Source organism: Pantherophis guttatus, chromosome 2 (genome assembly GCF_059756535.1).
Source record: "Pantherophis guttatus breed Tessera chromosome 2, ASM5975653v1, whole genome shotgun sequence".
In the NCBI taxonomy this organism is placed as follows: domain Eukaryota; kingdom Metazoa; phylum Chordata; class Lepidosauria; order Squamata; family Colubridae; genus Pantherophis; species Pantherophis guttatus.
Window position 1 is genome coordinate 267,481,093 of NC_142064.1, and position 24,598 is coordinate 267,505,690.

The 24,598-nt window shown below is 42.7% G+C and overlaps 2 protein-coding genes across 3 annotated transcripts; both read left to right on the forward strand.

Moving 5' to 3' along the window:
• Positions 1–1,742: 1,742 nt before the first annotated feature.
• On the forward strand, positions 1,743–12,555 carry LOC117659900 (zinc finger protein 394-like). 2 transcript variants are annotated; one of them, XM_060691306.2, is made up of 4 exons: positions 1,743–1,848; positions 5,541–6,510; positions 7,176–7,302; positions 9,194–12,555. In XM_060691306.2, exons 2-4 carry the CDS (start codon positions 5,752–5,754, stop codon positions 10,006–10,008), a joined length of 1,701 nt encoding a protein of 566 aa, XP_060547289.2. In that variant the 5' UTR covers positions 1,743–1,848; positions 5,541–5,751; the 3' UTR covers positions 10,009–12,555. The 2 variants fall into 2 exon arrangements, with proteins under 2 accessions (XP_060547289.2, XP_060547290.2); XM_060691307.2 differs by having other exon boundaries at positions 1,746–1,848; positions 5,546–6,510.
• A 1,627-nt stretch (positions 12,556–14,182) lies between these two features.
• On the forward strand, positions 14,183–22,837 carry LOC117673399 (uncharacterized). Its single transcript, XM_034430773.3, has 4 exons — positions 14,183–14,663; positions 17,165–18,006; positions 18,508–18,640; positions 19,384–22,837. The coding sequence occupies exons 2-4, from the start codon at positions 17,242–17,244 to the stop codon at positions 20,379–20,381; spliced, it is 1,896 nt and encodes a 631-aa protein (XP_034286664.2). The 5' UTR covers positions 14,183–14,663; positions 17,165–17,241; the 3' UTR covers positions 20,382–22,837.
• The last annotated feature ends 1,761 nt before the right edge of the window (positions 22,838–24,598 follow it).

The following is a 24,598-nucleotide window of genomic DNA, read 5'->3' on the forward strand; positions in this document are numbered from 1 at the left end:
CAGTCACATTACCACCACCACCACCAAGCCACACCCACGGAAGAGGTAATAACAAATTTTACATTTCACCACTGGTCATAACTCAATTTTTTCAGGGTCGTTTTAACTTTGAACAGTTACTAAGTGAACTGTTGTAAGTTGAGGACTTACAGATAGTACAAGTAGTCCTCGATCTACAACCACAATTGATCCCAAAATTTCTGTGGCTAAGCAAGACAGCTGTTAGGTGAGTTTTACCCCATTATGACCTTTCTTGCCACAGTTGTTAAGTGAATCACTGCGGTTGTTAAATTAGTAACACGGTTGTTAAATGAATCTGGCTTCCCCATTGACTTTGCTTGTCAGAAGGTTGCAAAAGGGGAATGACATGACCCTGGGGCACGGCAGCTGTCAGAAATATGAGTCAGTTGCCAAACCTCCAAATTTTGTTCATGAGAGCATGGGGATGCTGCAATAATCGTAGATGTGAAAAAGTCATAAGTCACTTTCTTCAGTGCTGTTCTAAGTTCGCATGGTCACTAAATGAATGATTGTAAGTTGAGGACTACCTGTATTTAGGATAGGACTACTGTACTTGTTCAACTGTGTTTTGCAGATTGACAGGTGTAGCTTGGTAAAATAAAAAACAGTCCAGGTGTGTGCGTTGATAAGCCAACACATTTATTCAGCTGAATAAAGACGGGTCCTTCCTAAGAAGGAAGGAACCATGAACACAGCGTGAGGCAGATATGTATACATTTCTTTGCTTTTACTTATTAACATAACAGGAAACTGGCACACAACAGATAAGGTATAGAAATATAGGAATTATAAAAATAGTCAAGAATGCCTTCTGCAGTTCTGGTCTGGTTCTAGAATAGGAATAGGAATAGATAGTTGGAAGGGACCTTGGAGGTCTTCTAGTCCAACCCCCTGCTTAGGCAGGAAACCCTACAACACTACAGACAAATGGCTATCCAACATCTTCTTAAAAACTTCCAGTGTTGGAGCATTCACAACTTCTGGAGGCAAGTTGTTCCACTGATTAATTGTTCTAACTGTCAGGAAATTTCTCCTTAATTCTAAATTGCTTTTCTCCTTTATTAGTTTCCATCAGTTGCTTCTTGTCCTGCCTTCAGATGCTTTGGAGAATAGCTTGACTCCCTCTTCTTTGTGGCAGCCCCTGAGATATCAGAATACTGCTATCAGGTCACCCCTAGTCCTTCTCTTCATTGAACAAGACACACCCAACTCCAGCAATTGTTCTTTATTTGTTTTAGCCTCCAGTCCCCCAATCATCTTTGTTGCTCTTCTCTGCACTCTTTCTAGAGTCTCAACATCTTTTTTTTTTACATCATCTTTTCTTTTATGTACACTGAGAGCATATGCACCAAGACAAATTCCTTGTGTGTCCAATCACACTTGGCCAATAAAAAAAAATCTATTATTCTATTCTATTCTATTCTATTCTATTCTATTCTATTCTATTCTATTCTATTCTATTCTATTCTATTCTATCCTACTCTACTCTACTCTACTCTACTCTACTCTATTCTATTCTATTCTTGGCGAGGGGACCAAACGATGGCAATAAAACCATCCCTCTTAAAGCAGCGTTTTCCCGAACTTGGCCACTTTAAGACGTGTGGACTTCAACTCCCAGAATTCCCCGCTCAGCATGGTGTAAAAACACTTCCGCTAGCCGGTTTCAGCCCGAGCGGCGACTCCTTGGCAAAAAAAAAAAAAAGAGTTAATGACACAGAGTCGACACTCCTAGAGGGGCCATCATAGATGGCCGAGGAAAGCTCCTTCCTGTTTGCCGCTGAGCCCGCGACTCGCTGCCAAGGAGGGCCGAAGAAGAAAGAGCAGGTAAAAGTAAGCGGGGCGGCGGGTTGTGGGGAAACGGCTACACGCGTCCACGGCCGTTGCAGTCGGTCTGCGTGAGGTCTGGGCTACGAAAATAAGAGTGGGAGGGTTTGTCCTCTGTTTGCCGACCGTCCAAGTTGAAGGCCGGTTCTGGGCAAGACAATAATAATAATTATTATTTTCCCACCGATTCATCATCATCATCATCATCATCATCATCATCATCATTATTATTATTATTATTATTATTATTATTATTATTATTATTATTATTATTATTATTTAATACAAACATTCCATCTTTCATTAAACAGCGTGTCATCTGGGTGTAAAATTCTTTGTGTCTTTGACAATTAAACTTACCATCATCTTCATTTCTTACATTCATTCTTATATTAATACTAAATAATAATAATAATAATAATAATAATAATAATAATAAGAATAAGAATAAGAATAAGAATAAGAATACTGATAAAATAACTGATAAACCTAACATTTCTCTTCTTTTTTTTTTGGAATTTTTTTTTTTATTTTTAAACAAAACTTAAAACCTAAAACAATTATCAGCCATTACAATTACAGAAAGTGTATTGATCGGTTACAAATCTTTAGTGCTTAATCCTCTATCCAACATTTTCTTATTTAACAGTTTATTACATTATTATTCATTCTTATATTAATACTAAATAATAATAATAATGATGATGATGATGATAAAATAACTGATAAACCTAACATTTCCCTTCTTTACTTATCTGTTTTTTACAATACGTTGCTTTCATATTTATTCTCTTAACCATTGATAAAATGACTCCCCTATATTATAATAATCTGATTCTTCCTTTTCTTGAATTGCAAATGGTTAATCTGTTCATTTCTGCACATTCTAATATTTTCTTAAATCACTTTTTCATCTATAGGATTCTCTTCGCTTTTCCGGTTTTGTGCAAATGCAATTCTAGCTGTGGTTATTGCATGAATAACATGTAATATACAGTTTCTTTACTATAAATTCCCGGTAAAATCCCCAACAGGAGCAGTTATTTTTATTTATTAATTCAATTTGTATGCCGCCCCTCTCCGAAGACTCAGGGAAGCCCTTTCCCACTGATTCTATCCATTAAATTCGGCTAAACATTTTTAATCTCCAGTTTTGGGTTTTCCAATTTGCCAGGTCTGACAAACTCTTTTTGGCATGATCAAAAAAAAAAAAAGGTCAACCTATAATGCATAATTCAAAGATCTGGACAGAGAATATTTCTTTTTTTTGTTTTTGTTTTCCCAAGATCTCTCTTCCATAAAAAGCCTTTTTTTTTTAAATGCAGGGACATAACGGGTGAAAATTAGCATTTTTTAAAAAAAATCATTCTGCCCCAGGATCTTAGGAAAACAGGTTCAGCTATCAGATGATTTTTCTGCTTTGTTATCTTGATCTGGAAGACCAAATCAAGGTTTGCTGGAGGGATGGGAAGGGAGGGAAGCTTAGCTGTCAATTATCCTCCAAACTGAAGGGGTCCTTGTTGCTCTCTGAGCTTGCTTGTTTTCTTACAGACCTTTCATTACCCAAACTGTTATTTTTAATAGGTTTTAAAAAAATATTTTTAATATTTGGAAAATATTATTTTCCAAAGCACCAGAAAGCAGGACAAAAAAAAAAAAAAAAAAACAATAGATGGAAATTAATCAAGGAGAGAAGCAACCTGGAGTTGTGGAGAAACTTCCTAATGGTGAGGACAGTTAACCAGTGGAACAGCTTTGCCTTGAGGCTTTTAAGAACAGACTGGACAGCCACTTGCCTGAAATGGTGTAGGATCTCCTGCTTGAGCAAGGGGCTGGACTAGAAGACCTCCAAGGTCCCTTCCAGCTCTATTCTGTTCTGAAACTAGGTAACGTCATCAGTGCTAGTGATGTTACCTGATCACGTTACCTAGTTTGGGTAATGAAAATGTCAGTAGGAAAGCAAGCAAGCTGAGAGAGCAGCAAGGAGCCCTCGTGTCAACCCTGAGCTACAAATATTCTCTTTTATTAGATCCTCCAAACTCTATAAAATAATGAATCAACTGGTTTGTTTGTTTGTTTGTTTGTTTATTTATTTATTTATTTATTTAATTAATTAATTAATTTGTATACCGCCCTTCTCCAACAGGACTCAGGGCGGTGAACAGCCATGGTAAAACATAACATATAAAATTTAAAAGCAATTTAAAAAACATTGAATAATTTTGGCTATCCATTTAAAACAACCCGAATTAAAACCAATTACAAATTAAAACTGAAGGGATGGGATCAAGCCAGCCCGGCTAGGTGAAAAAGATGTGTTTTCAGGGCCCGACGAAAAGTCCGGAGGTCTGGTATCGGGCGTATCTCTGGGGGTAGGTCGTTCCAGAGGGCAGGTGCCCCCACAGAGAAGGCTCTCCCCCTGGGGGTCGCCAGCCGACGTTGTCTGGCCGATGGCAGCCTGAGGAGGCCCTCTCTGTGGGAGCGTACTGGCCGGTGGGAGGCTATTGGCGGCAGAAGGCGGTCTCGTAAATACCCCGGCCCTAAGCCATGGAGCGCTTTAAAGGTGGTCACCAACACCTTGAAGCGCACCCTGAAGACCACAGGAAGCCAGTGCAGCTCGCGCAGGAGAGGTGTCACATGGGAGCACCCCGTCGCTCCCATAATCCCCTGCGCGGCCGCATTCCGGACCAACTGGAGCCTCCGGGAGAGGCTCTGATTGGGAAAAGGAAAAAGACACTTTTCAGATAGGAAATTAAGATGATCTCTGTGTGTAATTGTTTCACCTTCTACCCTCAAAACGACACTATAGGGCACTGGACACCAGAACAACTAGACACAAGGACAGTTTTTTCCCCGAACGCCATCACTCTGCTAAACAACTAATTCCCATAACACTGTCCAATTATTTACTAAGACTGTATTACTATTATTCTTCTCTTCCTTCCTAGTATCTATCTCTTCCCACTTATTAGTATAACCATGTGCTTGTACTTTTATACAAGCTGTATACTCACTATTTTACAATGTAGCCAAGTGTCATTTCTAAAGTGTTGTAAAATGAAACGATATACTTATTATTTTATTTTTTATTTTATTTTTTAATTTGTATACTGCCCTTCTCCTTGAGGATTCAGGACGGTGAACAGCCAAGTAAAAACATAAACTACAAACTTTAAAATACAATTAAAAAGATATATATAAATTTGGCCCCATGATTAAAAACAATAACAAACAATTAAAAACATTTTAAAAAGTGTTAGGCCAGCCCGGCTTGCTGGAAAAAGAAGGTTTTAAGGGGACGGTGGAAGGCACCAGGGTCTTGGATTCTCCTTCTCTCTGGGGGCAGCTGATTCCAGAGGGTAGGTGCCCCCACAGAGAAGGCCCTCCCCCTGGGGGTCACCAGCCTACTTAAATATTTACAAAATGTGAGGGGATGTACTCACTTCTGTGATATACTGTATAATGAAGGCAAAGCTCTGAACTCGATTTTTCACTCTCAATCCCCCAATCCTTCCAGTTCCAAGTATATAAGGCATCTAGGAGCACCATCTCTTCATTAAGAGGTCCCCAGAAGGTTTGGAGAGTAGAGTTACTTCCAATTCTTGAATAATTACATCAATACTCTTTGTATTTTAATGTATTTGCTTGCAAATGTTGGAATATTTATAGTCCAATCGTTTTCTATTTTTCAGCGCAGGTAGCAAGAGGAAATTCTGTTATCTCAAAGACGGCAATTAGAAATTTTTGCTGCTTTGCTGCTTTCCTTCCAAACAGTTTTGTTGAATGATTCTTTCAGGCTGTTGATACCGGAAAGATCTAAAAAGACTTCTGCAGTGGTCCTCAAGGATTGATGCTGAAAAAGAGAAAGGAAAAAATAAAATAAAGCTAGTTTCTGTGGAGGAAATGGCGGTCGCACACAAAACAGAGGCAACCAAGTGTCTCCTAAAAGAAAATGTCGATCCGGAAATAAAAATGGAAACGCAGTCTTCCTCAGGCCTTCAGTCCGGAGAAGGAAGGAAAAGAGAAGATTTCCCAGAAACTGGGAAGATTAAGCAGGAGTTTATCCATCAGGTGAAACAAGAGCCAGAAGAAGGACCATCAGGAAATTGGGATGCCCAACTGCAAGAGTTTCTGAAGACGCTGCAGGCTCCTGATTCTGGCAGAGAAAGCCCTTCACTGACCTGGAATGACCCTAAAGCCACTCAGGTGCTCTCTCAGGGGATGAGGGATGCCAGCAACTGTCCCAGAGGAGTTTGGATGACTCAGGCCCAGCCGCACCTGGCCGTTGAAGTCCAGCGGGATTATGAAAGTTCTCAGGAATCTGTCTCCGGCGGGAGGGACCAAAAAGGGGCAGTGAGTAGTGGACCTGGGGCCAGATTGGAGAAACAGCGCCAGCAGTTCCGGGAGCTTTGTTACCAAGAGGCTGAAGGGCCTCGCAAACTCTGCAGGCATCTCCAAGAACTTTGCCACGAGTGGCTGAAGCCCGAGAAACACACCAAGGACCAGATCCTGGATTTGGTGACGTTGGAGCAGTTCTTGGCCATCCTGCCTTCGGATATGCAGAGCTGGCTGAGAGAAAACACTCCGAGGACCTGCGCCCAGGCCGTGTCCCTGGCAGAGAAGTTCATCGTGAGGCAGCAGGTCAAAGGCTGGAGCAAGCAGGTGAGTCTTTTTGGGTAAGGACAACCTTGAAAGACTGTTGAGGGGGCGAGGTGCAAAATCTCCTGTGTGAATGACGTGCTCCGCACTCGTAGCTAACCTAACCTTAACCCTCTGATCTTGGAAGTATAGTACAAATATATGTATATATATATATATATATGAGCCGGTGAGATTTGATCTGCTGACCTGCTGAACTAGCAGTCAGCTGAAATAGCTGCACTACTGCAACCTAACCACTGCGCCACCTCAGCTCATTTGAGAAGGGGACAACACAGTTTGTTGTTGTTGTTTTTTAATTTGATTTATATGCCGCCCTTCTCCGGAGACTCAGGGCGCCTTACAATGCGTTAAGCAATAGCCTTCAGACTTTTGTATATTTTTACAAAGTCAGCTTATTGCCCCCACAAACTGGGTCCTCAATTTACCTACCTTAGAAAGGATGGAAGGCTGAGTCAACCTTGAGCCTGGCAAGATTCGAGCTTACTAATTGCAGACAGCTGGAGTTAAATTACAATGCATTAGTCTGCTGAGCTATCCAGGCTCCTTGAGCATCACTGCTTTAAACTACAGTCCTCTGAAATAACTTTACGATTATAAGTCCATGAATGAGTTTATCCCCTTCCTGTCCCATTGCCTCAACATCTGTTTCCCCTTTGCTGCTCCAGATGATGGGGATGACGGAGGAGGAATCTGAAAAGCCCCCCAAAGGAAACCAAGCTCTGTCGGAAATGGTGAAGGCGCAACTTTTTAGAGAAGCCAAGCAGGAAGCTGGAGGGGATGCAGAGTCACTGGGTAAGTCACTTCAAGCGCCCGACACATCAAATATTAGGGGCTTCTTTGGACTCTTGTGCATGGCAGCTTTAAGCTGCTCGTCTCCAGTAGCTGATACCAGCTGGCAATGGCTGGTATCAACATTATCTAGTGCAGGGGACCCAAACCAGAAACCGGGCCGCACAAACAAGCAGTAACACTTAGACTTACATACCGCTTCACAGTGCTTTACAGCCCTCTCTAAGCGGTTTACAGAGTCAGCCTGTCACCCCCCAACAACAAATCTGGGTCCTCATTTTTATCGACCTCGGAAGGATGGAAGGCTGAGTCAACCTTGAGCCTGGCGAGACTCGAACTGCTGGCAGCCGGCAGTCAGCGGAAGTAGTACTGCAGTACTGCCTTCTGACCACTCTGCCACCATGAAGCCCCATCTGTGGGATGAAGGCAGCATGCGAGACCACCTCCCCCCTCCAGTCCGCGGAAAAACCTCTCTCCACGGAACCGGTCCCTGGTGCCCCAAAAGGTCAGGGCCCACTGATCTAGAGTAGGGGTGTCAAACTCGATTTCATTGAGGGCCGCATCAGGGTTGTGTTTGACCTAGGGGAGGGGGGGGCTGGCCAGGGGGCGTGGCCAGCTTAACGTCACACGTGTCGGGGTGCCTGTGGCGGCCCGACTGCTCTGCCAGCGAAAATGGACTCAGCCCTCCCGAGCTCTGTTTTCACTGGCAGAGGGCCGTGGCACCCGAGCTCAGGTCGGGAGTCCATTTTCGCTGGCAGAAGCACTGCGGGCCGGTCCTTTGCTGTTTCCAGGCCAGCCCCACGGGCCAGATCTAAGTTTGACACCCCTGATCTAGAGCATAGTTTCTCAACTTGGGGCAACTTTAAGACGGGTTATGTCCCAGCTTCTTCCCTTAAACTTTCTAGTGTTGCCATCCTCTAAAGAGAATGTTAAATGGAGAAAGTAAGAGTGGGTATCCTACCAAAAAAAAAAAAAAGGATTGTTGTGACATTACCAAAAAAAGTCGGAAGCCTCACAGGAAAATATGTTATATTATTTCCAAATAAGGAATAATTTATTTATTTATTTATTTATTTTATTGGATTTCTATACCGCCCTACTCCCGAAGGACTCAGGACGGTGAACAGCCACAAAATAAAACACATAGATACAAAATTTAAAATAGAATAAAAACGAATTAAATAATTTGGCTGAGACAAATTTAAAATACCCAATAATTTAAAAACAAATTTACATTTACATTTAAAAGGGGAGAAGGTTTAGGCCAGTCCAGCTTGATGAAATAAGAAAGTCTTGAGCACGCGACGGAAGGTGCGTAGATCCGGGATCCTCCGTATCTCCGGGGGGAGCTCGTTCCAGATCGTAGGTGCCCCCACAGAGAAGGCTCTCTCCCTAGTGGCCGCCAGTCGACATTGTTTGGCCGACGGCACCCAGAGGAGCCCCTCTCTATGGGAGCGTACTGACCGGTAGGAGGCTATTGGTAGTAGCAGGCGGTCCTGTAGATAACCAAGTCCTAAGCCATGGAGCGCTTTAAAGGTGATAACCAAAACCTTGAAGCGCACCCGGAAGACCACCAGGAGCCAGTGCAGCTCGCGCAGGAGAGGTATTACATGGGAACTCCACATCGCTCCCGTAACCACCCGCGCGGCCGCAATCTGCGCCAGTTGGAGCCTCCGAGTGCACCTCAAGGGGAGCCCCATGTAGAGAGCGTTACAATAGTCCAGACGGGAGGTGACGAGGGCATGAGTGACTGCGTAGGGAGTCCCGAATAATGAAGCATGAATAATGAAGGATTGTCCTCTTTTTGTAATGCAAGGCTTTTTAACCTTTAAAATACACTCTGACTATTAGCTAGTCTCATTTTTATTTTTATTTTTTTGCCTCCCCCCTACAGTCGATGGTTGGCTTGAGCCACAGAGGACGTCGCTGAAAACGGCTAGAGAGAATTACTTCCTGGCTCCAAGCAAACCTGACGAGAATCAACATGGAGCAGAGCAGCAGGACAGAAACAAAAGCGAGGCTGAGACAGACGAGCCGGGTGGCTCGCAAGGGTTTTTCCAAGCTGCTACTGAATCTCCCTTCCTCAACACGAAGGGGTCGTACGATGCAGGCGGCCTCAGCCAAAGCCCCCACCTCGATGCGTGCGAGAACCCTGACCCGGAGGAGAAGTGTTACAAGTGTTGGCATTGCAGCCAGACCTTCGGCAGCAGCTCGGATCTCTTGACCCACGAGAGGACCCATGTGGCCGAGAAACTCTACATCTGCTCCCACTGTGGAGAGAAGAAGAGAATCCGCGCAGGGCAGTTCTCCCACATCTGCTCCCACTGTGGGAATAATTTTAGCTGGATTCCCAAAGTGAAGCTGAGCGCCGACCAAGAGAAATGCTTCATGTGTTCGGAGTGCGGGAAATGCTACATTCGGCAGACGGACTGCCTCAAGCACCAGAAAACCCACACCGGAGAGAAACTGTACATTTGCACAGCCTGCGGGAAAAAGTTCATCTCCTACACCTCTCTCAAAGTGCACCAGATGGTCCATCGAGGGCAAGACACTTTCCATTGTTTGCACTGTGGGAAATCCTTCATGTCCAGGACACACCTCTTGCTGCATGAACTGATCCACAAGAACAGCTGCTCGTACTGCGGGAAAAACTTCAGCCGAAAATCAGAACTGTGTGAACATGAGAAAACTCACAGCGCCACAGAGTAGCTGCTTACCTTCTTTGAACTATAGGAAAACATTTTCTTGAACCTCAGGCCAGTTTGAAAGGCCGGCGAGACAACCTGATCTCTTAAAAGCCTTAGATGTGGTCATTAACAAGCTCCCAAGTTTTATTACCCAGGATTTTTTATTTATTTTTTTAAACACGGCAAAAGTAAGAAAGCAAGTCAAAACTTTTACTAGAAAGTCATTGTAAAAGGGCTGTGCGGGAATTCCAAGTCGGAGGTGTTTATAAGAGTACGAACACAGCAGTTCTCTGTAATTGCGTAAAGCTGTTTTTGTCTTCGTAGGATCCAGTGCCAGCTGGGAGGCAACTGCCTTGTTGCAAGAAAAGGCATAGCTGGTTGGTAGACAGTTGCCACATTGGCGCTCCAAATTTGTTTTTCAGTGATCAAATCCTAAATCAAACTGCATGGTCCAGCTATTATCTAAACTTGATTGTAATTAAATTTAAAGACAAACAAGTCAAACGGGGCATTTTCATGCTCCCAATGCTATTTTTTTAGAGAGCGTGCAAGTAGCACTTCAAGCTTGGGTCAGCCTTAGGAGAAAAAAAAATTGTAGATGAATTTTTATTACAGAATCATAGGTTTGGAAGGGACCTTGAAGGTCTTCTAGCTCAACCCCCTGCCCGGTGATGATTTCATATAAAAAGAAACAACACCTTTTTGATGTTGTGTAAACCAGAGGACTTCAAACTTGGCAGCTTTAAGACTGGTGGACTTCAACTCCCAGAATTCTTTAGCCAGCTATGCTATGCTGGCTGAAGAATTCTGGGAGTTGAAGTCCACCGGTCTTAAAGCTGCCAAGTTTGAAGACCTCTGCTGTAAACTCTTAAGTTGGTTTGTGAACCACATTTAAATGCAAAATTGCTAAAAAAAAAAAAAAAATTAAAGTAGGATTTACATGTTCAAAAGGTTTGTAGAAAGCGACATATATTAGTAAAAGAAAGCATCTAGGCGCTTCTAATGGCACAGCGTAGTAACATCTTCATTTATTTGCCCAGAAATGTTTTATGGAAAAATGAGATGATAGACAGGAGCTGATGTCATGGAACTTGCTGCTGCACCTTGGCATTGTATTTTTAAAAAAGAAAATAAAAATGTCCAGCAATACAGCAGGAAGGAGGCATTATGGGCAGGCTGAAATGGGAGAAGCCTTCCCCAGCCCAGATCCAGATGTTTTGAAACTACAGTACCCAGAATTCCTAGCAAGGATGTTCCTTGCCAGTTGTTAGACAATTCTGGGGGTTTCCAAGACAGAAGTTTTCTTTCTTTCTTTTTCTTTCTTCTTTCTTCTTTCTGTCTTTCTTTCTTTCTCTTTCCTTCCTTCCTTCCTTCCTTCTCTTTCCCTCTTTCCCTCATTCCTTCTTTTTTTTAATTTTTAATTTATTTATATTTTACATTTCTGAATTGCCAAGTTCCTTCAAAAAGGGGCATCAAAATATAAAACAGTATACAACAATTAAAATGTTGAAAGTTAAAATCTTTCTCTCTTTCTTTATTCCTTTCTTCCTTTTTCTTCCTCTTTCCTTCTTTCCTCTTTTTGTTTTTAATTTATTTACATTTTGCATTTCTGAACTGCCCAGTTCTCTCAAAGAGGAGCATTAAAATATAAAACAAGTATATAAGAATTAAAATGTTAAAAGTTAAAATGTTTATCTTTCTATATCTAACTATTTATCTATTCTTCCTTTCTACCTTCCTCCCTCCCTCCTTCCCTTCCTTCCCTCCCAACCTTCTTAGCACTTAAACCAGACCTATTTCTTTGTCAGTGTGTTTTAAGATTGCATTGCTATGTCCCCCTTTTAAGCCATTCTTTCTTTCATCACAGCTTGTTTTCTTAGAGGACATTCTGCTGAATATAATGGGAGTTTCTGATCTAAACATTCTCAAAAAATGGGGTCACATACATAGTAAGAAACTGGGATAAAAGACCACCTTGCCTATCACCTGGAACAACCATAGGCCCAAATAATAAAAGCTTGTATGTTTAGCAACTTGCTGGTGTAGAAATGCAATGCGTTCAGAGGATTTGAAATACGATGTACCTAGGAAGTGTGAGTCTGAAATAATACTCTTGTCTATTGCATTGCATCGGATTGTTGCAGTAGGATTGTTAATGCGCTATTCTTCTGTAAAGGCTGTTGGCACAATGAAATAGCATATCGATCAGCCTAATGCAGAGGTCTTCAAACTTGGCAGCTTTAAGACTTGTGGACTTCAACTCCCAGAATTCTCCAGCCAGCATAGCTGTCAAGTTTGGGGACCCCTGGCCTAATGTGTCTCTGTATAATTGCAAGCAAGAGGAAAAGAGAAAGGGAACCTTTTAATTGGAAGCTCACAAATGCAGCTGCACTGAGAGAGATTCCTTCTTAATCTCTTTTCTGATGTTGTCAGATTGACTGTCGCTATTCAAAATGTAAAATGGAATGGAAATTGCACTGACCTGGCAGTAAATAACCCTAATTTTCCATGGTTGAATTCTTTTCTAATTTTCAACAATAAAATAAAATATATTTGCCTTGCAGCTTCATATCGTTTGCATTTTTCTATGATCTAGCTGTTGCCAGACAACACCAGGCTTTAAAAACCTGGAATTCCCAGCTACTGTGGCTTTTACTACCGAGGGAAGAAAGGTTGAATAAACCATAACTAGAATACGATTATTTAGACTTACAGGGAATAACGATTGACAATTATAGTGCTAAGCATTAATCTCCAGATTGTCGTTAAGTGAATAGGAGATAACTACAGATAGGACACGGTGGCTCAGTGGCTAAGACGCTGAGCTTGTCGATCGAAAGGTCGGCAGTTCAGTGGTTTGAATCCCTGGTGCCACGTAATGGGGTGAGCTCCCGTTACTTGTCCCAGCTTCTGCCAACCTAGCAGTTCGAAAGCACGTAAAAAAATGCAAGTAGAAAAATAGGGACCACTTTGGTGGGAAGGTCACAGCATTCCGTGCACCTTTGGCGTTGAGTCATGCTGGCCACATAACCACAGAGGCGTCTTCGGACAGTGCTGGCTCTTCGGCTTTGAAACGGAGATGAGCACCACCCCCTAGAGTCAGGAACGACTAGCACATATGTGTGAGGAGAACCTTTACCTTTCGTTGTGACTCCAACCCCCGAGGCCGATTTATCGGAGGGAGAAGGCTCCGAACATGAAGGAGTTGGCCAGGCCTCCCTCTCCAGGACCCTCCTCTCTGGCAATGCCTCAGGTGTCTCCCGAAGGAGAAGAGATTGGCCAGGAGCCAGGTATCTTCTTGCAGTCGGACAGTGACAGAGATAAGTCTTGGCTGGATCCACGCCAGCGTCGGAGAGACAAGCACACGCAGCAGAAAAGGAGGCGTGCCAGAGATTAAGCTGAGTCACTGGACCACACCCCACAGGAGATAAAAGGGGGTGAGGTGGCCATTCAGACTCTGTGACGGACAAAACTACTAGCGAGTGACTTTGTATCTTTGAAACAACGTTATCTGCCTTGGATTTAATACGGACTGGACTTGACAATTCTTGAACTGTGTGTATCTTGTTTGGGTTTATCTGACGGAGGGACAACCCCTCCCTCTATGAGTAAAGTTCTTGGCAAGCAGCTACTGGGTTGCTGCCAATCCTCTTATCGAAAGAATTTGTTGTCTGCCGGTTTTATTTAACCCCTGGCTATCTGTTTGTGTGCGTGTGTGAGACGGGGACAGAACACTTTTACCTGTAAAGATAGTCTATGATTTATAACCACAATTGGGATTAGAACTGTGTTTCTCAACCTTGGTAGCTTGAAGATGGGTGGACTTCAACTCCCAGAATCCCCCAGCCAGCGCTGCTGGCTGGGGGATTCTGGGAGTTGAAGTCCACCCATCTTCAAGCTACCAAGGTTGAGAAACACTGGATTAGAAGGTTGGTCTCTGTGTGGTTTTTAAGCAAGTCATCATGGGATTGGACCAAATTTTTACTGCGGCCATTAAGCAAATCACAGCCAAGTTGCTTCCCTGAAGCCAATCCATGATCACCCTTTGCAAACTGCTTAGAGGGGTTGAGGAAAAAAAGGAAAAAAATTCTAAAGTGGGAGGCCTCCCATGTCAGCGACAAGGGTTAAAACCATAGAGAGCCAGACCAGAAGGATGAGGGGGGAGGTATATATCTTCACCACCACCAAGAGGCTCCGGTTCGATTTAGAGTAGGCTGTAGTTATACTTCAGATTCCCAATCGGCGTCCGAGTGGCAATGCTCGCCGCGGCGTAGGAAAGGATCCTCTCGCCGAAGAGAGTTCGAATCAGAACCGGAAAAGAGGTTCGCCGCGCGCCGCTGCCTTTGCTGAGACGCTCGGCTTCTTCGGGCTCCCGATTTCTCCCCGGGAGGAAGCTGCGAAGTCTTGTTGGCGGTCTTGTTTTTTTTCCCTAGTGGTGGGGCGAGAAGAGCAGCCGGTTCGTGGCTGCTGGAGGGAAAGTTGAGCTAAGTTGCGAGAGGAGGGGATTGCCCCCGGTTTCTGCCAGCTGCTGCCAGCTACGAGGGTGCAGGGACGCCTTTCGCAACCCAGGCAGCATCATCATCATCACCTGGACACGAACGCGCGTAAAAGTCGAGCTTTTGCAGCGGGAGGTGTTGGAGGTTGTTGCTTAGCCAACTTCTGAACGGAACCTGGCGAGTAAGATGGGTGGCTTTGCTGTTTGGGGTTGAGTGAAAGCTTTATCTCTGTCTCTGCCTCTCATCTATGTATCTCTCTCTCTCTCTCTATCCATCCATCTATCTCTATCTATCTATAATCTCTATCTATAATCTCTATCTATCTATCTATCTATCTCTATCTCTATCTCTCTATAATCTCTCTATCTATCTGTCTATCTATCTCTATCTCTATCTCTATATCTCTATCTATAATCTCTATCTATCTATCTATCTCTATCTATAATCTCTATCTATCTATAATCTCTATCTATCTATCTATCTATCTCTATCTCTCTATAATCTCTCTATCTATCTGTCTATCTATCTCTATCTCTATCTCTATATCTCTATCTATAATCTCTATCTATCTATCTCTATCTATCTATAATCTCTATCTATCTATAATCTCTATCTATCTATCTATCTCTATCTCTCTATAATCTCTCTATCTATCTGTCTATCTATCTCTATCTCTATCTCTATATCTCTATCTATAATCTCTATCTATCTATCTCTATCTATCTATAATCTCTATCTATCTATAATCTCTATCTATCTATCTATCTCTATCTCTCTATAATCTCTCTATCTATCTGTCTATCTATCTCTATCTCTATATCTCTATCTATAATCTCTATCTATCTATCTCTATCTATCTATCTATCCTATCCATCATCTACCATCTACCTATCTATCATCTGTCTGTCTGTCTATCCATCCATCCACCCATCATCTACCATCTACCTATCATCTGTCTATCCGTCTATCTATCCATCTACCTATCATCTGATCTGTCTATCCTCTAATCAATCTATCTTCTAATCCATTTATCCTACATCTATCTATCTATCCATCCATCCATCAACTACCATCATCTGTCTATCCATCCATCTATCCATCCATCTATCTATCTATCCATCTATCCATCCATCTACCCATCCATCTACCCATCATCTATCTATCTATCTATCTATCTATCTATCTATCTATCTATCTATCTATAATCTAATCTGTCTATCCTCTAATCAATCTATCTTCTAATCTGTTTATCCTCTATCTATCTATCTATCTATCTATCTATCTATCTATCTATCTATTCTATCCATCATCTACCATCTACCTATCTATCATCTGCCTGTCTGTCTATCCATCCATCATCTATCCATCCATCCATTCACCCATCATCTACCATCTACCTATCATCTGTCTATCCGTCCGTCTATCCGTCCATCTATCTATCCATCTACCCATCCATGTACCTATCATCTGATCTGTCTATCCTCTAATCAATCTATCTTCTAATCCATTTATCTTCCATCTATCTATCTATCCATCCATCCATCAACTACCATCATCTGTCTATCCGTCCGTCTATCCGTTCATCTATCTATCCATCTACCCATCCATCTACCTATCATCTGATCTGTCTATCCTCTAATCAATCTATCTTCTAATCCATTTATCTTCCATCTATCTATCTATCCATCCATCCATCCATCCATCAACTACCATCTACCTATCATCTGTCTATCCGTCCATCTCTCCATCCATCTATCTATCCATCTACCCATCCATCTACCCATCATCTATCTATCTATCTATCTATCTATCATCTAATCTGTCTATCCTCTAATCAATCTATCTTCTAATCTATTTATCCTCTATCTATCTATCCATCCATCCATCATCTACCGTCTACCTATCATCTATCTATCCGTCTGTCTATCCATCCATCTATCTATCCATCTACCCATCATCTAGCTAGCTAGCTAGCTAGCTATCATCTAATCTGTCTATCTCTAATCAATTTATCTTCTAATCTGTTTAATCTCTATCCATCTATCTATCCATCCATCATCTATCTATCTATCATCTCTCTCCTCTCTCTCTCTCATCTATCATCACTAATCTATCCTCCTCTCAATCACAGTTGACATCCTAGCATGCCATTGTCTGTATTTATAAGGCTTTTTTGAGTTGCAAAATCTAGATTCTGTAAAACAAAAAAGCAAAAACAAATCTTTTCTTTTTTGGCCAACTGCCGGAACCAAGTTTCTCCTTTTATTTATTTCTTTTATTTTTTATTAACTTTTTTTGCTGGATCGCTTACAACCATAACAAAGAAAAATTGATCAGGAGCTTGCTAATATAGAATAGAATAGAATAGAATTTTTTATTGGCCATGTGTGATTGGACACAAGGAATTTGTCTTGGTGCATACGCTCTCAGTGTACATCAAAGAAAAGATATATGTGAGCAACATAGGGAAAAAATACCTGGTTATATTTTAAATTTAAATTTTAAATGATGTTATCTCCTTGATCTGTGCCATTCAGGGATTGAATGGGTGTGAATCCAAAATATCTTTGAACCAAGAAATCTAGAAGGTCAGGAAGACTCTAGAAATATATAAGCTTAACTTATATATTAACAGAATTACTTTCTAAATATTCTTTTGCATATCTATTTTTTTCACTGCAGGAGAGTCCATCTTGTGCTTATCAGAAAGCTGGTTTTAGCAAAAGATTCACAGACGGGTAGTAAGGAAGGTTTAAGGGATGGAGACCCTGAGTGTGCAGGTGAACATGTCCATGGAGGAAGAGACCATGGAGGACCCGGAGCTGAAGATGCAGAAACAGAGTACTTCACTGGTCAAACTCTGGTCAGACCTGGAGGCAATGAAAGCCTCCTCTGGCATGGTTCCTCTCCAACAGGTGAAATGCAAACCCGAAGAGGGACTGCAAGATTGCTGGGAAGCCCAGTGGCAGGAGTTCCTCAGGAGCCTGCAGGGTCCTCGCTCAGAGAGGGCCCATGCTGAGACAGTAGAGGAGCCCACGCATTGGGTCAACACGAAGGCCTTCCTAACTTCCTTTGAGCAAGTTGCATCCACCTGCAAATGGCCCCAGGACCAATGGGTGACTCTTCTTGTGCCAGGACTCAGGCAAGAAGCCAAGGAGGCCTTCAACAGCCTTAGCAGCCAAGAAAGAGGAGACTATGGGAAGGTGAAGGCAGCCATCTTGCGAGGGGAGGCCCTGGCCAGGGAGAAACAGCGCCGGGATTTCCGGCAGTTTTGCTACCAGGAGACCGAGGGGCCCAGGGCTGTTTACAGGCATCTCCAGGAACTTTGCTGGCAGTGGTTGAAGGCTGAGAGGTGCTCAAAGGAGGAGATCCTGGAGCTTCTGGTCCTGGAGCAGTTCCTGAGCATCCTACCTCCAGAGATGCAGAGCTGGGTCAGAGCTCACGGCCCTGAGTCTTGCACTGGGGCTGTACTCTTGGCTGAGGAGTTTCTGTCGAAGCGGAGCTTGGTGAAACAGGAGGAAGAGGTAAAGTTTCTGGGGTGCTCTTCAGCTGGTTCTCCAGAAGATGGAGGAGAATGAGAATTTAATGCATTTTCCACTCTCTGTTTTTTGGGGAATTGTGAGAATCTAGTAGAGCTTGGTTGTCTCAAGGTATCCAAAATCCAAGGCAATGTTAGAGAACAGAGGTTCTTTAATTCCATTTTCTTTTTACATATGAGATCAAATTAAAGAATAAAGCTTTGAAGATGAATGGTACCTTCTAAGTCTGCTTCTCCATTACTCTCTGACTTTCTGCTTCTGTCCAGAGTAAGTGGAGAAATTATTTTAATCTCCCCACAGTTTTGCTACCAGGAGACCGAGGGGCCCAGAACTGTTTACTATCCAGAGCAAGTGAAGGAGAAATTGTTTTAATCTTCCTCCACATCAAGAGAGAGATGGGAGAAGATTGACACATGCAGGTTATCTATTTTCCCATCATAGCTGATGAATTTTGCTCCACTGAATAGTTTTTTTGTGTCATTCCAGAGTCCGGGTCCTTTGAGGATGGCGGCAATTGAGGAGCCTTCCCAGGGAAGCCAATTTCTACCAATAGGTTCATGGGGATGGCAGCTGTCCAAGGAGATGAAGCTGGACATTGAGAAAGAAATGAGTTCATACGGTAAGCATGAGCTGCATTTCATCACCCAAAGATGTTGAGTGCTTCTCCCTTGATCTTTAAGATTTGAAGAAGAGTTGCTAATCATCGATCCTAGCGGTATAATTCTCCTTCAGGTGTGAGAGAACTGGTTTGAATCCTGCACAAGTAGGAAGACGATTATGCTCCATAAATAGGATGAGAGTTTACATTGATGCCCCTTTTTTGATCTGCTCTGATTTGGTGGCAAATCTGAGTCAAATTATTGCATTTGCATTTAGATTTATATTATACTTATTTAATTAAATGGACTCTTGTTCTTATCTAAAACAGGCCATCTGGCAGTTATTGTCCTCCCCAAAATATTCCTCACACCCAGAAAAATATTGTGAAATGGAGAAGCTGTTGAAGTTTACCTTTTCCATGACTTATTAGGTCAGGAATGTGTAGATTTTTCCCCCTTTAAAACAGAGTGGTTGTGTCACATAAACCCCAACATAAAATTTGTTAGTAGAGTAGCCCACATTAACCACAAAGTATTTGATACCTAAAAGCATACATGCCCTGCGATTAAACATTCGAAGAGGCTTATGTTTAAGAGAGATTAAGGAACACTACATAAAATCCAGTAGTAAGGAATCGCTACTAATACAGTGGTAAAAGCAAGTGTTTGTGAACTCTAGAAAAATCCTGAATCCTACAGAATTTTGACCTAGAATGTCACCTGAGCTTTATCTAAAGACTTATGACCTACTTCCTTCCCCAAGGTGACAATCACAGACTGATGAACCAAGACAACCATCTTCGTCAGAGCATTTCTGAGGTACCAGAAAATGAGATATTGAAAAGAGACATCATACCCTCCCAGCATTGCAAGGAGGAAGTGAGGCCTAAGAACCAGGAGGACCCAGAAACAGAATGGAATTCCCCAAAAAGAAGCTTGGACGAAGTTGTTTCTGTCGGTAAAAGTGATTCCGATCCAGAAGAAGCCAAGACCGGCCATAAAATCCACCAGTGTCACTGTGGCAAACGTTTCCAATGGAGCTCCAATTTTCGGGTACACGAAAGAATTCACACCGGAGAGAAGCCGTATACGTGTACAGAATGCAGCATTCCTTTTCGTAAATCTGCCCAACTAAAGGCCCACACAGGAATTCATACCGGCGAAGTTCCCTTTCGATGTCCCACGTGCCAGAAAACTTTTACCAGCAGCTCCAACCTCATCACCCACAAGAGGATTCATACCGGAGAGAAGCCGTACCGATGCACGTACTGCGAGAAGAGCTTCCGGCAAAAGGGGACTCTCACCATCCATGAAAAAATCCACATGGACGAGAAGCCTTTCAAATGCTTGACGTGCGGGAAGACTTTCCGCCAGAAGGGAACCCTGAGCGTCCACGAAAAAATCCACTTGGGGGAGAAACCCTACAGATGTCCCAGCTGTGGGAAGAATTTCCGCACTGCGGCCGTCCTGAGGGTTCACGAAAGGATCCACACCGGGGTGAAACCGTATCAGTGCTCTGTGTGCCTGAAGAGCTTCACCGACGGGTCAAACCTCATCACCCACGAGCGAATTCACACCGGAGTGAAACCATATCAGTGCGCACGCTGTGGGAAGACCTTTTGTCAGAAATCCGGCCTGATGACACATGAACGCATTCATACAGGGGTGAATCCATACAGGCGCTCAACCAATCAGAATCATTTAGAGGGAAGATCAGATCTCAACACCCATCAGGGAGCAAAGCTGGGAGAGAGATCATAGACCAGAGATCTTCATACTTGGCAGCTTTAAGACTTGTGGACTTCAACTCCCAGAAAGCTGGCTGGAGAATTCTGGGAGTTGAAGTCCACAAGTCTTAAAGCTGTTAAGTTTGAAGACCTCTGTCATAGACAAACAGGTAATCCTCATCTTACAACGGTACGTTTAGGGACCGTTCAAAGTTACAATGGCACTGGAAAAAAGTGACTTAGGACCGTTTTTCACACCGTTGGCCACATCCCCGTGGTCATGTGATCAAAATTGGAACTCTTGACAACTGCACACACGGCTGCAGTGTCCCAGGATCACGTGATCGCCTTTTGCAACCTTTTGACAAGCAAAGTCAACGGGGAATCCAGTTTCACTTTAACAACTGTGTTAACCGAACAACTGCGATTCACGTAACAAAAGAGATGTAATATGGGACGAAACTCACTTTCATTGTCTTGCTTAGCAACAGAAATGTTGGGCTCAATTGGGTTGTAAGTCGAGGACGCCTGTACTATGATCAGGACAATCCTTAATTGAAGGTGAGGAAAAAGGTTTAGTTAGAATATCTTTGTCTCCGTGGCCTTTCATACTTGATATGTATGTCACGACTGGAATTGCGGATACTTTCACCAACTGCTTATTCTCTTACTGGACCTTAACGTTTCTCACATCAAATATAGATCACATAGTTAACTTTCAATTAAAAAAATAATAAGTACAGATAGTCTTTAACTTACAACCAGTGGTGGGATTCAGCCAGTTCGCACCACTTCGGGAGAACCGGTTGTTAACTTTCTGAGCAGTTTGGCAAACTGGTTGTTGGAAGAAATCATTAGGGCAGAGAACCGGTTGTTAAATTACTTGAATCCCACCACTGCTTACAACCACTTGTTTAGCCTGTTGAAAGTTAGAACAGCCCATTTGTAAGGATTGCCTCTCCTCCTAACTTAAGGAAGTGAAGACTCTTGAAACGGGAGTATTTCAAAAAGGACCTTTTATTAAGCAGATGTGACAGCAATGGATTCAAAGCAGTGTCTGAATACCCTTAGGCAAGACAAGTAGAATTAAAGCAGTAGAGACCCCTCCCCTTAGCCAGAATGCAGATTTAGCCAATCCACAGGTGTGAAGATGTGATTTTACCAGCTGCCCTGAGAACCGAATAAGCATATATTCCCATGGTTATCTTAAGTTGGCTATCAAAGTGAAATAACACACATGGCCATCCCTTCTATACATTCCCCAAGATGTGAGAAGATCTCAGGGCGCTTCGGCGCCAGGATACAAGTTATAAAATACCAGTTTTCACAGGCAATATTAATGAATCGAATCCAAGCCCCCCTTCCCCCTTCACCCAATTGAATGGCAGCATCACTTTTAGGGATCTGACACTACTAAGTATTGGATCTATTTGATTATTAGAAGGATAGATTCTCTCATCTGGAATACCTGTTTTATTTAATACAATATTTTTGTTGAATAAGGATGGGAAAGTTCATAGTTATATGTAGACTCATTATGTAAGGGAAGGAGAACCTACCTTTTTTTTTTTAATTTACAGGTAGTCCTCGACTTACGGCCACAATTGAGCTCAAAATTTCTGTTGTTAAGTGAGACATTGGTTCAGTGAGTTTTGCCCTTTTTTACGACCTTTTTTTTTTTTTAATTTGATTTATATGCCGCCCTTCTCCGGAGACCTTTCTTGCCACAGTTTTTTTTAATTAATTTATTTATTTTTATATGCCGCCCTTCTCCAGAGACTCAGGGCGGCTTACAATGCGTTAAGCAATAGCCTTCATACTTTTGTATATTTTATACAAAGTCAGCTTATTGCCCCCACAAACCGGGTCCTCATTTTACCCACCTTAGAAAGGATGGAAGGCTGAGTCGACCTTGAGCCTGGTGACAATTGAACTCGCAGTAATTGCAGGCAGCTGGATGTTAAATGCTGCCTTAGTAGGAGGCATTAGCCTCCTACGCCACTCAGGCTCCTTGTTAAGTGAATTACTGCACAGTTGATAAACTAGTAACTAGTTGTTAAGTAAATCTGGCTTCCCCATTGACTTGGCTTGTCAGAAGGTCGCAAAATGGGATCCCATGATCCTGGGACACTGCAGCTGTCATAAATCAGTTGCCAAGCATTCGGATTTTGATCATGTGGCCATGGGAATGCTGCAGTGGTCCTAAGTGTGAAAAATGGTCCTAAGTCACATTTTTCAGTGTCGAACGGTTACCACATTGTAAGTCTAGGACTACCTTTTTTTATCAACAGCCAATCAGGATGGATGGATTCTTTTTGTTTTTTTAAAATTAGATATATTAAACATTTGGTTTTTTTATCCCCTCTTTCTTTTGTACACAAATAATTTTTTTTCTCTTTTTTTTTCCCATTGTTAATGTTGAATGTTTGTTTTTCTATTTTGTATTTTACTTTAGTGGATAAACGAAAATAAATACAAGAGTGAATGTTACACCTGCACTAAAAAAGTGATTTAAGACCAGCCTATGCAATTAAAAACTGTCAGAATCAGAATAGACCAGGAAGGGACCTTGGAGGTCTTCTAGTCCAAACCCCTGCTCGGGGGGTGAAATGCTCCCGGTTCGGACTGGATCGCCCAATCCGGTAGCGATGGCGGTGGGTGGTTCAGAGAACCGGTAGCAAAAATCCCTGCCCCCCCTCCCGCCATGCCCAGCAGAGCCGCACAATCATCAGAGACTTTTTTTACTTTTAAAAGCATTTTTTCTACAACCTCTTTGGCCGAAAAAATGCTTTTAAAAGTAAAAAAAAAAAAAAAGCCTCTGATGATCACGCGGCTCAGCTGGGATCGTCAAAGGCTTTTAAAAGAAAGAAACCCTTTTTTTCTTTTAAATGCCTCTGACGATCCAAGCTAAGTTGCCTGATCGGCAGAGGCTTTTTAAAAAAAAACTCTGCCGATCAGGCAATTCAGCTGGGATCGTCAGAGCCTTTTGAAAGCATTTCGCCGAAGAGGTTGTAGAAAAAATGGTTTTAAAAGTAAACAAAAAAAAAATTGGCCACGCCCACCCAGTCACATTACCCCCAACCCCACCAAGCCACGCCCACAGAACCGGTAGTAACAAATTTTAGATTTCACCACTGCCTTATACCATTTCAGACAAGTGACTGTTGTCCAGTCTCTTCTTGAAAACCTCCAGCGATGGAGCACCCGCAGCTTCTGAAGGTTCCACTGGTTAATTGTTCTCACTGTTAGGAAGTTTCTCCTTAATTCCAGGTTGCTTCTCTCCTTGATTAGTTTCCATCCATTGTTTCTTGCCCTGCCCTCTGGTGCTTTGGAAAAATAAATTGACCCCCCCCCTCCTCTTTGTGGCAGGGCGGTCAATTTATTTTCCCAGGCATACCCATAGTCACGTGATCAAAATTTGGGAACTTGGCAACCAGCATGCATTTATAATGTCTGCAGCAGGGGTGGGTTCTAAATTTTTTTACTACCAGTTCTGTGGGTGTGGCTTATTTTGTGGGTGTGGTTTGATGGTCATGGGACAATTATTTAGGATTTAGCTGAGGTCTACCAGGCTTTTAACTGCTTGCGGAGCTGTACCGATCTACCCATTTATTTTTGCAGGCACCGATCTACTCATGTATTTTTGCAGGCACTGATCTACCCATGTATTTTTGCAGGCACTGGTCTACCCATTTATTTTTGCAGGCACCGGTCTACTCATGTATTTTTCCAGGCACTGGTCTACCCATTTATTTTTCCAGGCACTGGTCTACCCATTTATTTTTGCAGGCACAGATCTACTCATGTATTTTTCCAGGCACTGGTCTATCCATTTATTTTTGCAGGCACTGATCTACTCATGTATTTTTGCAGGCACTGGTCTACCCATTTTTTCGTCGGAAGAGGTTGTAGAAAAAATGCTTTTAAAAGTAAAAAAAAAAAAAAAAAGCCTCTGATGATCATGCGGCTCAGCTGGGCATGGGGGCGGGGGCACAGGGATTTTTGCTACCGGTTCTCCGAATCACCCACTGCCATTGCTACTGGATTGGGCGATCCGGTCCGAACCGGGAGCATTTCACCCCTGATATTGTCCTGTGCTGTAGTTTCACTACAGATGATTACTGAAGCAGCAAATGGAAAAACCACCATTCATAACCTTCAAACTTTCAAGCCAGATGATCCATCTGTCACCTGTCAAGACCATCATCCTGCCCTGAGAATTAAGTTCCCTGAAAGGACAGAGCTGGGAAT

Coding starts and splice junctions, on each gene's coding strand:
- LOC117673399 (XM_034430773.3), top strand. CDS start 17,242: ATGGAGACCCTGAGTGTGCAGGTGAACATGTCCATGGAGGAAGAGACC. Junction 18,007..18,507: donor TGGTGAAACAGGAGGAAGAG/GTAAAGTTTCTG, acceptor GTGTCATTCCAG/AGTCCGGGTCCTTTGAGGAT. Junction 18,641..19,383: donor GAAAGAAATGAGTTCATACG/GTAAGCATGAGC, acceptor TCCTTCCCCAAG/GTGACAATCACAGACTGATG.
- LOC117659900 (XM_060691306.2), top strand. CDS start 5,752: ATGGCGGTCGCACACAAAACAGAGGCAACCAAGTGTCTCCTAAAAGAA. Junction 6,511..7,175: donor TCAAAGGCTGGAGCAAGCAG/GTGAGTCTTTTT, acceptor TTGCTGCTCCAG/ATGATGGGGATGACGGAGGA. Junction 7,303..9,193: donor AGGGGATGCAGAGTCACTGG/GTAAGTCACTTC, acceptor TCCCCCCTACAG/TCGATGGTTGGCTTGAGCCA.